Here is a 16,010-nt window from a genome sequence, read left to right on the forward strand (position 1 = left end):
CCAACTTTAATTTTTCATATCTTCTCTATTACTTTGATAGATTTATATTAATAGAGGGCACAAAATTAACAATTTCTAGGGAAGCAGATGTGGCTCAACCAGTTGGGTGCCTGCCTACCACATGGGAGGTCCTGGGTTTGGGTCCCAGTGCCTCCGAAAGAAGACATGCAGACACTGCGCCACCACAATGAGCTAGATGCCACACTGCTGCAATGTGCAGATGCCTAAACGAGCAGATGCCATAAGCCAGCAAATGCTGCAACCTGCAGGGAGCAGGTGTGACTCAGGCCGCTGGGCACTTGCCTCCTATGTGGGAGGTCCTGGGTTCGGTTCCCCTTGCCTCCTGGAGAAGACAAGCAAACAATGAGCAGACGGATAAGAGAACCATCTGTGGGGTGGGAATAAAATTAAAAATAAATAAATAAATCTTTAAAAAAAAATTCCTCAACACTTGCACTAACATATAGAAACTGCCATCACATCTTCATAACACACGACGTTCCAAACAATGATGAGAACAAGTCAGGACACAGGTAAACCCGTAAAGTGATTCTTTTTTTTTTTTCATATCTTCTTCTTTTTTTTTTTTTAATTTTTGTAAAGTGATTCTGAGTCCACCATTCACCTTGGGTAGTTTTCTCCTCTGGAGGAACAATGATGTAGCATCCCGGCCTGAGTTGGGCGGCATCACTTCTTTGATTTCAACAGTATCATCAGACAAAAAGTAATGCAGGATGAGTTCTCTGCGGTCCCCAAACATTGAGACTGAGTCATCCCACAGGCAGAAGAAACGCAAAACATGCCTATCATGCTCAAGGAACTGTTTTAGGGTGTCAAAGGACTCATAGGGACGTAAGGGCTCCATGTGGTCTAGCATCTGCAAATGGAGAAGAGGCAAATTATAATGTGGGATTTTTGCATAATCACTTCTAATCAAATGGCATAAGGATATCTTTTTTATATACTATGCCATGTAGTCTATGCTACTTTTTAAATTTCAACTGACTATGACATGGTTATAGACATAGACATAGACACAGATATATAGATATAAAACCAGTTTTACCCTTAAACATACAGACAAGAAAGTATTAGGAAGCTTTACACATGAAACATTTTAATACACTAAACTATACTCACGCATATGGTGAAAACTGACTTTGTGCAAAGACAAAAGGCGTGCTTAAGTATAGGTAAAACTAATCCATAGTGATAGAGATTTGAAGAGTAACTGCCTCTGGGTAAGGGGTTGACTGGAAAGTTAGAAAGGAGGACAAGGGAACTGTCCAGAGAGACAGAATATTCTATATCTTGATGTTCATGTGGTTACTTGGTTGTATACATTTTCAAACCTTGTTGATCTGTGCTTAAGATTTGTGCATTTGGCTCTATTAATAATTACATGTCAATCCCTCAAAAATCATTTGTCTTACCACTAGAAATTCATATCCTTATGTCCTTCTTGCTCATTCAAAGATTTTTGTGAAAGGAAATGGGAAGAAATATAGTCAAGGTCTTATTTTGCTCCAAAATCTTGAGCTATTGAAGATATGAAAACCCAAGAGAAACATGAACAGAGCAAGTGGAGAACTTCACAATCAGCATAGAACGATACTACCTTGGCTTTGTCTTCCACTCCAGGAACCACTAGTTTCTGCAGTCATGTTGAATCAACTCTTCCTGCTCTTTACATATTCTCAGTCCTGCCCTAAAACAAAACTACCCCCATTCAATCTGACTATAGCCAAAAAGGATTGCTACATAAGGAAGTGTTCACTGGCAAGGGAGATGTATTTTCAAATCAGGTTATGTAATCTTATTTGCAAATTCCTGAAATTGTGTTTCTGTCCAGGTGACTCTAGGTAGGGCTTACCCCAATCAGGGTGGGGAAATAGGATGGCTTTACAAAGTCTTGTCAGTCTTATCCTTGATATTAAAATGAAATTATAGGGCCTCTACTTTCATCGATTGAAAAATGTTTCTTTGGCATTATACAGCCTCTAAGAAATGCATTATTGATTATATGCCATTGGGACTCTTTTCAGTTTAAGTTAAATTGTTTAATTTTAACTTTATATTTCAAGGCAGCAAACACTGGAGAAGTAAATGCACAAAAGTCAATATAAAAGCTTCTTATTAAACTCCTAATTTTCCACAGAATTCTATATATATTAAAGGGTTTTCTCCCTGAGGGAATAAATGCTAAAATGATTTTCCCCGTCTGAAAGAAAATTATTTAAAACATTTCTTGGCTGTTCTTAGTATTTATTCTTGATTCCTGGCACAAAACAGATTTTTTTCTTCATAAATCTATGAAATAGCACAGTGCTCTGGGTATTTCAAATAATGCATCATCATTCACAATCAATATCATATAATACCAACTGTTTTTAATGAGTCCAGCCATATGCAAAGGGTGGTAATTCATATGGACTAAATTCTTTTAGGTTCTCTTTGCTGATTCTTAAAGATTTTGCATTTATCTAGATTTTCCTCCAGGGCATTTGGAAAAAATAAAAATAAACCCAAACCAAAAATCACCTTGCATGCCAATACGCATAGGTACAATGACACAGGGATTTCACCTTAGATATTTCAGGATCAACAATATCTATTTCTCAGAAGAGTTGTACACCTACAACATGAAAGGAATTTCTGCTGAGAGTAGAAGGTAATAGATGAAATATCCTACATGCAGCTTTCAATAAGAGATCAAAGCAAAATCAAAGGAGAATTTATTCTAAAATGTATACATTATCTTTTTGCAAGGAAATGAATTGCCAACTTTTAAAAACAATACCAAGCAGACAAAATCAATTAATGGGGATAGAAATGAGAATAGCAGTTGCTCTGGGTGAGAGAGGGATTGACTAGAATAAGGCAAGAGAGAACTTCCAAGGGGATGAAAATATTCTATACTTTGATTTCGGTGTGGGTTACATGGCTATGCGCATTTGTCAAGACTTCTAAATGTTCACTTAATTTTTGTGTGTTTTACTGTATGTCATCCTAATCCAGTAAAAATGAGAAAAAGGAAACAAATGACAATAATGAAAACCAGGGTAAGAATCAAGAGATTTGAGTTCAAGTCTCAGCAAGGAAACTGGCTAGCCATGTGACCTTCCACATGACACTTCCCTGTTCTGGTGTTCAGATTCCTCTTCTGTAAAATCTGGGTCAAGGAATCATTAAAACACTTTTAAAAGACAACAATAATACCAAGACACTGATTCTTTCCTCTCTACACTAACTAGGCTCAGACTTTGAGGACATGCATCTTTTCATAATGAGGATACATCGGAATCATGCCCCCTTCCCTACTTCTCCAGAACATCTCTGTATCCAGTGCCACCATAAGAGAAGCTGGGAGTCCAAAGGAAGAAGGAAAATGTATACCCAAGATTTGGTTTAGTACATCAGTAGTAGAGAAGCAAAGATTTTCCCAGCCAGTGTCAGGTGCTATGCAACTCAAATGGAAAAGACAAGCCAGGTAATAGTTGGCCCAAATCTTAACACCATCAGTGACCACAAAGCCAATCATGGGCTACTAGAAATTGTCCTACCTGTGTGTCTGAAAGGGAGACTCTCCAGGGACAGAATTGGGTGGGGTGGGGTGGGAGTGATGGAGTCCTTTTCCCTCTGAGATAGAGCCCTGAGCCTTCCTTCCAGACCAAAGGAGAAGAGCACAACTCAAGTAATAATGGGCCCAGATGCTCTTTCACATCTGCATCAGGAGCACCAATACCCCTTTCTAGCTCTCCAAAGGGATTTTCCTTCTGAAAACAAGAAATCATGAACATATCAACATCTTACCTCTTTCCGTGCCTTCAGGTAAGGATCTTCCGGGCATTTTCCCGGGGGAGGTAATCTGACTCCTATTTTCTTCAAAAAGTTTTTTGTGAATGGATCACAATCATAAATCTTGAATGTCCGGCCATAAAAGACAATGTCTATGTTGATATTGAAATGATGCACAGTATAAAACTGATCCTCATCAGGAGGTGGGAGAGAAATCCTGTGACGCCGGATAAAAGTCCCTATGGGAAGAAATAAAATAAAATAGTTTCATCATGTTGCTATTAAGGAAGAAGTTAGAGCCCATCTCTGTAAAAACCCTGAATGCTCTCACACAACAGGGAAGTAGGCAGAGGGCTCATTCTTAGAGGCAGCTTTAGATCACTCAAACTGTGAGGGGGCTGGAAGAAGCATAAGGAGCTGAGACTTCAGAGGTCCAGAATTATTTGATCAGCCATGCACATTGTAAGAGATGCCCAAATGAAACCATACAGACTAGAAGGCAGGAGGAGGGTGAGGCAGATACTCAAAAATGAATACCCCTGGTTCAAAAACATAAGCATAAATAACTTTAGGCTGCTTTGAAGATTTTTTTTCTCTATCGACCTCTTCTCCCACCTTCTTCCTCCGTAGCATCTGTCCTCTTCCACCCAACCACCCCAGTCAAATGAGAGATATCAGAGGCTTCATGTTTTTAGCCAGTGTACTGGGCCATAGGTCCTGGATCTCATCCCATCTTCTACTTCCAACCCAGTGATACCTGTTCACTTCTCCTCTGAGAATTTGGACCCAGGGTCCCCAAGTATAACCAAAATATGGTTACCCTATGGAGGTAAATAAAAGGGTTCTCTGCTTAGATGAGTGTACCAACTATGTACACCATACTACCAATTTATCTAAATATTGCTGAAACCTGTTTTCAAGAATTGTTTAGAAACATCCTACCTAAAAGCTAACAAGTTGGTCTGCTACAGTTTCAGAAGACATGGGATGCTTAGGTCAGAGATAAAGGACAGTTTATTACTCACAGCAATAACAGTAGCCAGAATATCAGCATTTTTTGCACCAGTTCCCTGAGCCCCAATACCCACTAGATGACACAAGGGCCAAGTGTCACATGCAGTGGATTACATTATATGAGAGAACCCGGAGTTTAAGGAATCCAGCTTTTTTATAATGTGCAATAACCATGCCTGCCTTTTGTCTCAGAGGGAGACATTATTATACGGAATAGTAAGCATGTCTGCTCTTTGTTCTAGAAGGAGATTCTACCTCTATCTCCCAAGGTTATAAACAAACTTGTGCTTTGCTCCAGAGGTAGAGACCCTCTTTGTCTTTCAAGGTTGTTTTGCTCTATAAACATCCTTGAAGAGACAGTCCAGAACAAACAGTAGTCAATGCCTCTGTTTGCAAGATGTACAGAAATGCAAGAAAATCCATGGAGAATTGTCCCTTAACATCTGTAACAGACTCAGTCCTGAGAATCTACTCTAAGAGCAAAACAAAAAGGAGAGAAAGGAAATAAACTAAGGATCTAATGTTCAATAAAAATTGGCTTGAGTAACCTTGGTATGAGGATATTTTAGAACAAAGATGTGAACCTATCTTCTTCATATTTTATATAGCACTAGGAGTCGTGCCTTTTCCCGAAGTCTACAAATATTTGGAAATTATTCATTCCTTAGTTTTAAGGAACTTTTAATGAATATCTTTATGTGCCAGGAATTGTGTTGGCCTCTGTTCTGTTATTCTAATTATCTTTTCACTCTGTTGAGAAGAAATTAACTAAAATCATTTTCATCTTCTCTTCTTTGTAGCAATTTTTAATTACTTGGTACATTAAATTAAAATAATAAAACTATAAAATTAGAACTTGCATGGAATATTTTTTAAATGTACCACATAAAAGATGATATAATTTTTACGGCAAAAAATTATACTTCAATTAACCTTTAATTCATGCTACTGAAAACAGTATGCAAATTATTTTATCATTCAAGATTAGACATTTAGAACAAATTGCATACTTAAACATCTATAAAAGGATAGGCATTTCAGGTATTTTCAGGAACCATTATACATCTCTTAAAAAATGTTTATACTGTGACAATTTCTGAAATACATAAGATTTATTCACCAGCCAGGAGCTTCTTTGGAATTTCCAAAATGCAAATCTATCTTGCATTTTTTTTTAAATTTCAAATAAGGCAGTTAGTGCTGATTTCTTTTCAGAATGACTTTGACTAGAATCCCATATTTTGCTAGGTGGGTAGAACTGGCCAACCGCTTCTGTGCTTTTCAACAATAATCATAATCACAATCATCCATAGGCTATGCTTCCATATACATGTTCTCCTTTCATCCTTAATAATCCATGCAGGCAGGTAAAGCATGTAATATTCAGTTTATGGATGAGAAAACCAATGCTGAGCATGGTGAAGTGACATGCCCTAATAAATGGCAGAAACAGATCTTGAACCCGGGTGTTTGGACTTGAACTAAATACCATACTTTCCATAGAGTTTCTACCAAACTGTATCTCACAGTACTGCAGCACAGTACTGCACAGTACTGAGGTGAAGAAAAAGAGGGAGTGCCATAGGCAAAACAGGATAGAAATGGGTAGAAGAGCTGCCAACCACCATGAAAAGGAGATAGAGGTGTTGGAGCTGCTCTTCCAAAAACCAGCCTCTTCTTCTGACAGCAAATTTCCAGAGAGGTCCCACATGCCAGCGATAGCAAACCCCGTCCAGGGCCAGCACCACTGCATTGCCACAAACACACACACACACACACACCAGGAATCTGCATATCTCAGACCCCTATGCCCCTCCTCCCCCCCCACACACTCTTTCTTTTCTTAGCCCTCATATTTCTCTCACTAGATGGTTCTCAGAAGAGAACAGGGAAGTTCTTTGTGGTAACAAAGAGTCCTGAACATCCATAGGATGGAAAGAAAAGGCAAGTCTAATACCAAACAAGAACATTTGAATGGCAGGAGATCCAAAGTCACAATTCCAAGTTAGTAAGAAAACTAATGTGGGCCATTGGAAATGCGCAGTTGCACATGACAGCTTCCAATAATATATTCATGAGATCTCTGAACTAAATCCTTTGGGGATTAAAATTTCTATTTATTTGGTATCTGTATTTACAGCCTTCCATGATAAATGGCAGAAACTCCACTAGTACAGTTTGTTCTGGAATATCAAAGAAATGGGCAGGATGCCATGTCTTTGGCACACATTAATAAGCAGCCAAGATCATCAAGACACATAAATAAAAATAACATTTCTAAATGGAAAAACAACATAACCATCATATCTGCCCTTTAAATTTTCAGATGTTTATCTTCTTAATTGTTCCATAAAAACAATTTGGGCAGATGTATGGGCATCAGGTGCCTGCTTTCAAGCTCTTCCTTATCTTCATATTTTTCATCTCTCTTCCTTTGTAAAGCCCTGCAATCTGATTATTCTCTGCAAGCTTTAACTTTCTAACATTTCCCTGTGGTTTAGATCAAAGTCACCACATATCCATTTATGTTTAATCTGTTTTCATTTCATTCAGTTGGGACTTGTCTTAAATCCCTGCTCATAGCACTAAACATAAATTTAGTTTTAGGGAATTCACCTTCAAGAATTAAGACTCCAACCTCTTACCTCTATCTTAATGTTAAGGTTGCTTATTTCATTTTAATAACATTGCAAACATAGGGTACATCCAAGTCTAGAGGCAGATATTTCCAGGTGAGTGACTATACACTGGAATTGCTGTTTGTCGTCATGTCTACTAAGTCTCTATCTTTAAAATATTAAAGCACAGTTAACTTTGATCAAATATAATACAGCATCTTTTCCTCCTATTGTGTTCACTACAATTCCTTCTCTAAAATCACTATTCAATTGTTATTCTTATTTTCTAACCAATAGCTTTGGAGTTTGGGTTTCACGGGAATAATTTTTTTAGATAGCCTGACACCTGCCTAACAGCAAAAGTATTTACAAAGTTAATGGTTCCAATCATAATAGTAATAAGTAATAAGCTTATTCTTCTACCCCTTATCTACTCAAGAAGCACCAAAAGGATAGCATCTTAGGTACTCTAATGTCCTCTTGCATTACCTCCCTCTGGTCTAGTTTCCTTACAAAACTCTACCCTCTGCTCTGCGAAGACCTTCCAACTCATCACCCACCATTTTCCCACCTCTTGATCTCATGCAATTCCTATTGACTGTTCTGCCTTTCTCTTCCATCTTAACTGGGAGATATCTTCAGGGTACCATGCAAATACCTTCTCTAATGGATATTGTTTTTTCCATCTCTGATCACTCAAAATACCTCGTACTGTATTATACCATTTATGATGTCTGCATTGTGTTATGAGCATTGTCCACCACTTTGCCTTCCTCTTTTCTTCTTTCCTTCCTCCCTTGCTTCCTTCTGCAATTATTGAGCAATCACCACATCCTAAGTGCCTATCTTCACAGACTAGTGACTTGTTCCCACTCTTAAATTCTGAGCTGCTTCATTCAGTGATAGTTCCCTCCCGAATGTCCACCACCTAAGGTTGCCAGATTTAAAAAACTAAATGGAGGATGCCCAATTAAATTTGAATTTCAGGGAAACGGACTTTGGCCCAGTGGTTAGGGCGTCCGTCTACCATATGGGAGGTCCGCGGTTCAAACCCCGGGCCTCCTTGACCCGTGTGGAGCTGGCCATGCGCAGTGCTGATGCGCGCAAGGAGTGCGGTGCCACGCAAGGGTGTCCCCCGCGTAGGGGAGCCCCACGCGCAAGGAGTGCTCCTGTGAGGAGAGCCGCCCAGCGCGAGGGAGGGAGCAGCCTGCCCAGGAATGGCGCCGCCCACACTTCCCGTGCCGCTGACGACAACAGAAGCGGACAAAGAAACAAGATGCAGCAAATAGACACCAAGAACAGACAACCGGGGGAGGGGGGGAATTAAATAAATAAATAAATAAATCTTTAAAATAAATAAATAAATAAATAGATTTGAATTTCAGATAAACAGCAAATACTTTTTAGTATACATAAATCCCAGTGTAATATTTGGGACATTTTATACTAAAAACGACGGCATTGTTAACTGAAATTCAAATTTACTGGGCATCCTATATTTTAGCTAGCGTTCCTACTACCACCCCCTCTCCACTCTATGTGGTGTAATACTTAGATAGATTATGTGCCCAATATAATTACTGGCTGAATGAATAAGTAACTTCATTCTGTGAATGCATTTGCTTTGTTCTGGTAGATTATTTTAGAGTACACAAAAAACAATGTATAAGAAATACTACCATTTGGGTTCTGTCTCAATGGTTTATTTTATTTATATTTTGTATAGATGGAGTCAAGCAATATGTAGTATCTTGTGTCTAGTTTCTTTCCTTTAGTATATTTCCTTTTTTTTACCCTTAATGGAAGATTATTAATATATTACTAATACTACTATCCATAGTTTGCTTTCGTTGTATTTTTGCCTGATATTAACATCTCGTAACATTAACATACATTTGTTAAATGTATGTTTAAGGGGCCAATACAAGTCAACAGTGGAGGTGAGTGCTATTAACCAAGGATGAACTAAGAACAACCTGGAAGCCAGTTCTTGACCACAGGCCTACAGAATCAGAAACTCTGAGAGTGGGCCAGGAGAGTCTGATGATCACTCCTTACTGAGCACAACTTGTAAAGACCCTACTAGAATATCATGGCACATTTCTAATTATCATCCTTTCTTCAGCATAGATGAGTTTGGACTTGGTAGGATTTAACCAACAACCATTTTGTTGACAATTAGAGTTAAAATTTCTGGGATTAAGCTCTGACATTCTTGGCTTGGTGTAACATTGTTTTAACTACATTCCAACTGAACAGCAATAAATTCTATATATAAAACACATCTGAGCAAAATGAAAGTGATGTCCTGGGAAGAAATGAAAGCAAGCCTTGAAATGTGACAGTGACTTACTGGCTTTATACAGAAATCTCTCTGCCAACAAGGATTCTTGAATATTAAAAATACATTATTCTGATTAGAAGCTGAGTGTGACTGAATGCCTATTTTTGGCACCATAAAAGAAAGATGTCTCTTGTTCCTGGATTGTTCCAAAATCTCCCCATCCTAAAAAAAAATTATAAAAGGGCAGGGGCATAATTCATCCACTTACACTAGTTTCCAAATGATCAGGTCCACAAAAAATAGGTACATCTGACCTCCCAATTCATTTGGAAAATATCAAAACCTATGAAAACAACCAGAACACCATCAGTGCCTAGCACCTAAACTTTACTCCTGGCTTCTTCCCAGGCCCATAGCTGCATGAAAAGGAGGTCCAGGGCACTCGGGACACAACTGAAGGAAATACTACCTACCCTGCCCCACCAAATTCTGAGTCACTGGCTCATAAAGATGGTTTTCTTTTTCCCAATCAAATAATTTAGAAAAGCTTGCAGAAGGCATTTAAATGGTTTTCCAAAGTATCTACTGTCCAAGCAGACCTTCCTTAATAAGAATTATCATATTAAGTATTTCAAGAGAGACTAGTTTCTCTCTAAACAAAGCTTCTAATGATAGAGTGGTTATTTTTGTTTGCTTTCTGCCAGATTTGCGATAACCCTCCAGGTATCTCTGATCCACTGACAAATTGATTCTCGTTAAATACCATGATTACTGTGCATTCTATACATATCCCTTGAGCTGTGTCTTCACTCAGGAGAATGCCTTCATCAGAGTGAGCCAATCACAAATTCTGAAGCCTTCAAAAGAGTCTTCACTATTGTCTTTTGCTCTGGTTTCCCTACCCCATCCTGGAGTCTTCATGAATAACATTTCTTCCTACTTGCACAAAAATTATTTTCAAGAATCATTATGACTATCATCAATTTGCCATTGGAATCTGCCTGTGTGAGATTTGAAATCAAGAGACCAAGAGAAGTGAAAAGTCTTAATAAAAGTCTTTCTAAGAGTTTCACATGGGTTACATTTCATGTTTCTTCTTGGATAGCTGAATAAGACTCATTGGACAGGAGCCAGGGAGCTACAGGAATACAAGCTTTCACTAAAAGCCAATCATAAATAATAAAATATTATGCATATATAAATAGAGTCTAAGACACTAAGGCAGGTTCAGGATGTCCTGTAATCTCTGTCCCATTATTGGTATAAATTTGGTGTCATGGTGGGGAAAGTAATCAAAAACAAGCAAAGCTTAACAGGGAGAGTACCAAAGCAAAGCTTTTAAATAAAAGCTTATAAAAAAATATTTTCTTGCTACAGTGATAATGGCACTCAGCTAATCAAATACACATAAATAAAACATGGTCACAGACTTTAAATTTGGAAATGTTCTCCTCTTCTCAAATGATTTTTCAAACCTTTTCTAACACATTTTTCCAATCTTTAAAAACTGCCTTATATATGTTAAAAATGACCCACAGCCTAAAGACCTCTTAACCCTTTATAAAATTAAATGCCACACTTTTAACCTTAAAGTTTATAAAAGTCTTTTTTTTTTAATGTTAGGGCATTTTCTGATTAGCTAAAAGATTTACCATTTAACGATAAGTTCTCCAGATGCAGTGACCAGGGATTAGAGACTGTAAGAAGTATGACCCTGCAGGCAAGGGTGAATGTGGAGAATACAAAAAAAAGAGCAATGGGAGCAGCTCCTATTGCCTCTTCATACCAATCCTCATCTTCTTGCTTCATTAACCAAAGCCCAGCAGAGACACTAAATAGAATCCTCTTCTTTCTACCACCCTAACAGTGGTTCTCCTCCAACATGGTAGAATGACCTAATTCTGGTCATGGTCTGAGCACCTCTGATAGCCATTCTCAATGTACGCCTCTAGTCTTGACTTTTTTCTCTGAAAACACATCCCTACTTTTCACCTGCCTGTAGACATTGCCATACATATGACTCAACACACCTTTAAAGGCCTCATACACCAAAACTCACCAGGGCTCCAAACCCAATCCTACTCTTTGTTCCATGCTCCTTGGCCTTGTTAATGTACCACCATCATCATCTTATCAACCACAGAGGGTTCTCTGAAGCAAAATGTCCAGTTTCAGGGAGAGAAAATTACCTCCCTAAGCCTCTGTTTCCTTTACTGTCAAAGCTGACAATGATAACATCTACCTGAGATGGTCTTTGGGGGATTAAATGAGATAACAATATAGTAAGCTCTTTAGCATTAGATTGTCTCCTTTTTCAATATCTGTATTTAATTGTTGGTCAAGACTTATCAACTCTACAAACTGAGTATCTCTAAGATCCTTCCCCTGTTTTCTGTTTTTACCATCACTCCGCTGGTTTGAACACTCAGCATTTCTATCCTGAACCACTGCAAAACTCTTGGACTAGTCACCTTTCTCCCTTCCCTCTTCAACCTGCTGGCCTATAAGCTACCTGAGATAGGGGTAATATGGGTCTTATTCTTTTTATCCATTTCCCCAAAACCCAGCACAGTGACTGGCAAAGGAGGCATTCAACAAACACGCATTGACAACACTTGAAAGGCTCCAAATTCACCATCTCAAGCACCAGATACAATGAAGCCCAAAGAAAAACATGTGATGAATACTGAAAGAAGTGCTGTGCGTGCTAATCCATCCCAACATTATTCTCAGAGGCCCATGATACCAAAATCCTGTTCCTATCCCACCAAAACTCACTGTGGTATGTGATATGTAGTATATTAATATAGAGACATCTGGCTGGGCCCAGATAAGTGGCTAGTGGCTAGTAAGCAAAACTTTGTTTGACATAGGCAGAAATCATAAGATGTGTTAAATAATGGTAAGTAGATAGTAAGTAGAACACATGTGTGTTAAACATAGAAAGAAAGGGGTATACGGACCAAGAGATACCTAATATTTAGTAGATATTAAATATACATGAGGCACTTGGACTCTAAATATTCATGATACTCTAAATATACAAGAGGCACTCAATATTCATAAGCACTCAATATTCATGAGGCTTTAATTCAGCCACTCATTCATTAGTGACACCCATTCTCACCCTATATGTCCTCTGCCCAAGAAACACAAGCAAAATCCATGGTTGTTCAGTAGACTTACTGGTGAGCTACAGCTGTAGCCAGGCATACTGTCCCTGAGCCTGTCTGATAAAGTAAGTGTATGGCACTGATGACAAGGCACCTTCTATCTGTGGTGCTCCTTGCTTGAAACTCAGGCCTGGTCTCATAACCACACCATCAGTGGGGAAGGCTGATGCAGCAGAGAGAGAGAGCCGGAACCTATGAGCATTGCATATCCCAGGATTCAGATAGTGCTGTTCTTCCGCCCACTTGCACCCTGTCCTGAGTGACCGAACCTACCCCACCTCTTTCCCCATGTTTCTCACTGTGTGTTTTCAATTGTTTTAATGCATCGTTTGGATTTGAGCATTGTAATTTGGTCCGTGAGCCTATCTGTTCTGCGACCTCTGGGAAAGACTGCATGCTACTTAGAGACCACCAATGCATCAAGGTAATATTCCACATGAAACCCTGGCTGCTGTGCATAGAACAGATGTTAGGAAGAGCAGGAACGGAAGCAGGGAGAGCAGTTAGATGGCTATCCCATTCTTCCAGTCAAGAGATGAGGGTAACTTGGGTTAGGATGGCAGCAAAGGAGATGAAAATACATGGCCAGATTCAGGATATGTTTTGCCAGGAGAATGAAGGACAGGGTTGGTGCATGTGAGCAAACTGAAAACAGAGGAGGAATGGAGACTGTAGTCAGAAAAGGCAATTTCAGAGACTGAGATATAGGAGGTGGCGATACTCTAAAAGATGAAGAGACAACTATACACCCCAGAATCATGGTTCCTCAGGGATCAAAGGGCCCTGAAATGTCATCTACACCAACCATCAAACACATGAGGCCCCTAGCAAGCTGTCAGTGAAAAACAACCCCTGCCTCTTGCCCCAGGGCCATCCAACTAAACTAATGACTGGGCAGATATGAGACTTCCCTCTCTTACATCCCTACTCTGACCCCCATTCCCACCCAGGGCAGCTTTCTGTCAGAAAGTTCTTCCACTTACTGATCTGAATTCTGACCCTTAGTTCCTGTCTTTGAGGCTACAGAAAATAAGGTCACCCCCTCCTCCATATGAGAGCCCCTTAGATTCCTGAAGACATTTATCAGGCATACCTGAGTCATCTCCTCAAAGACAAATATCCCTTTTCTCTATTCTGTCTTAAACACATGACAAATTTTCAGTCCCTTTACCAGGTGGTTGCTCTCCCGTGTGGGCATCCAGAATTTAGCATCTTACCCAAGGGAAGGACCCACAGCACAAACGGAACAAATCAGTCACCTCCTTTGATCTCTGCCATATTTCTAATATTATAGCCTAGGACCACATTAACTTCTCTGGTGGTCACATCACAAAGTTAACTTGTCTGAGACTGAAATGGAATAAGGTGACTGGCATACATAGGGTGAAGGAGCCAAGGCCCTTTGTTGAAGTGCCATTGAGGTCTGTAGTAAACAAGAATGAGACTGAGGAGTGGGTGGTTTAAGCAAATAGAGGATTCAAGCAAGAAGAGCAGAACATCAATCTGGAAGCAGAGCCGGAGACCAACTTTCTCTCCTTCCAGAGGGTGTTGTGAAGGAGATAGTATGGTCACAGCAAAGCATTTGAAAGAAATAGTCAAAGACCCAGGAGAATTTGTTCAGACTGTAGTAACACCTGATAGGATACAGGTATGCCACAGAGGAGAGAGAGAAATGGTCAATTTTGAGGTGTAGGGGGTAGAAAGCTGAAAAGTGACTATCAATAATCATAACCTACCAAAATATTTCTAGTCACCATTGTCAACAACTTATATACCCAAGCCCTATCATGGTGAGGTATGTTAAATTATGAACCCCAATTTAGACATGTCCTTAATCTTAATCCACATTCCTGTGGGTGGGAACCCATTGCAAATATGATCTCTTGAAGACGTTATTTTAGTTAAGGTGTGGCCCAACTGAATGAGGGTGGGTCTTAACTGGATTACTGGAGGCTTTATAAGAGAAAGCCAACAGGGAGAAGTAGGAAGTCAGCAGATATCCTGAAAAGAAAGGAGAGGAAGGACATCGTCATGTGACATGAAGCAGGGATTCAAGCCAAGGAATTCCAAGGACTGTGGCATATCATTACCAGAACACTGCAAACCTCAGGAGAAAGCAAGTCTTCTAGCCTCTGAAACCATGAGCCAAAAAATGCTTGGTTGTTTAAGCCACCCTATTGTGTGGTATTGGTCATAGAAGCATGGCGAACTAATACACATGGAGTCCTTTTCAAAGCTAAAAAAAATAGAGTGTATAAAAGCAGGATTTAGAAGTGAAGGGACCAAAACACTGCTTAAAATAGATACCTTGAGGCAGTCCACTATTTTTCAACTCTGGTTCATTTACTTGAATTGTGTCATCTTCAAGGTAGAAGTAGATTTTATAGTATCTTATTCTATACTTTTCTTGATTTTTATCAGGCACTTCATCTTCTACATAGGCATCAAAAGATAATACCTGTTGGAATCAAAATTAGAAACAAAGAAATGAAAAAGATTCAACAAACATAAAAATCAACAAAGCTACAGCATGTATACTTTTTTAATGTAAAGAAAAAAGTTGTGAGGGTATTTGCAAGAAGACATTCTACACATCAACTATGAAAATGGATATATAATCTAGGCTACAGTATACAACGATTATTTTACACTTTCATCACCATCTGGTTAGAAGAGGAAATGATATTCAAGCAATAAATCCATCATTTAGCTCTACCATAAAAAGTGAACTAGAGTCTGTCTTTGGAATTTCACAGTGGGATTCTGTATGTATGTATTTCAGAAACAAAATGTTCTTTCTTGCAAGATGAATATAAGTTTTGTCATTTTTTGCCCATTAAAAATAACTCAAAGGTACCTTGGTTCTGGGATAAAATTATCCTGAGTCCTGGTCCTGCTGTTTGCTTGCCTTGAGGCAATCAAAGACACAGATGTGAAATTCTTCCAATATACTGGAGCTCTTGTACTTCTTCAGGAACCTCAAAGCCTAGCTCAATGTGCAAGGCATAGTCTCATCTTATACTAGGGTTGGCTCAGGGAGGAGGAGGGGTGGACTCTAAAGCAGGGTAAAAATTAGAGATAGGCAAAAAAAAAAAAAAATACCCTTGAAAATTTCTTGGGAAG

The 16,010-nt window shown here is 39.1% G+C and overlaps 1 protein-coding gene across 4 annotated transcripts in view; it reads right to left on the reverse strand.

Annotated features, from left to right (window-relative positions):
* Positions 1 to 16,010, reverse strand: part of EFHC2 (EF-hand domain containing 2) — a 214,247-nt gene that overhangs the window by 136,022 nt on the left and 62,215 nt on the right. For all 4 annotated transcript variants that reach the window (XM_004473563.4, XM_023583133.2, XM_058291020.1 and 1 more), the window contains 3 exons: positions 15,195 to 15,345; positions 3,814 to 4,037; positions 626 to 877 (listed from right to left, as the gene is read on the reverse strand). In XM_004473563.4, the coding sequence (XP_004473620.1) occupies positions 626 to 877; positions 3,814 to 4,037; positions 15,195 to 15,345 (627 nt within the window). The remainder of the gene's footprint in view (positions 1 to 625; positions 878 to 3,813; positions 4,038 to 15,194; positions 15,346 to 16,010) is intronic.

Source organism: Dasypus novemcinctus, chromosome X (genome assembly GCF_030445035.2).
Source record: "Dasypus novemcinctus isolate mDasNov1 chromosome X, mDasNov1.1.hap2, whole genome shotgun sequence".
Classification (NCBI taxonomy): domain Eukaryota; kingdom Metazoa; phylum Chordata; class Mammalia; order Cingulata; family Dasypodidae; genus Dasypus; species Dasypus novemcinctus.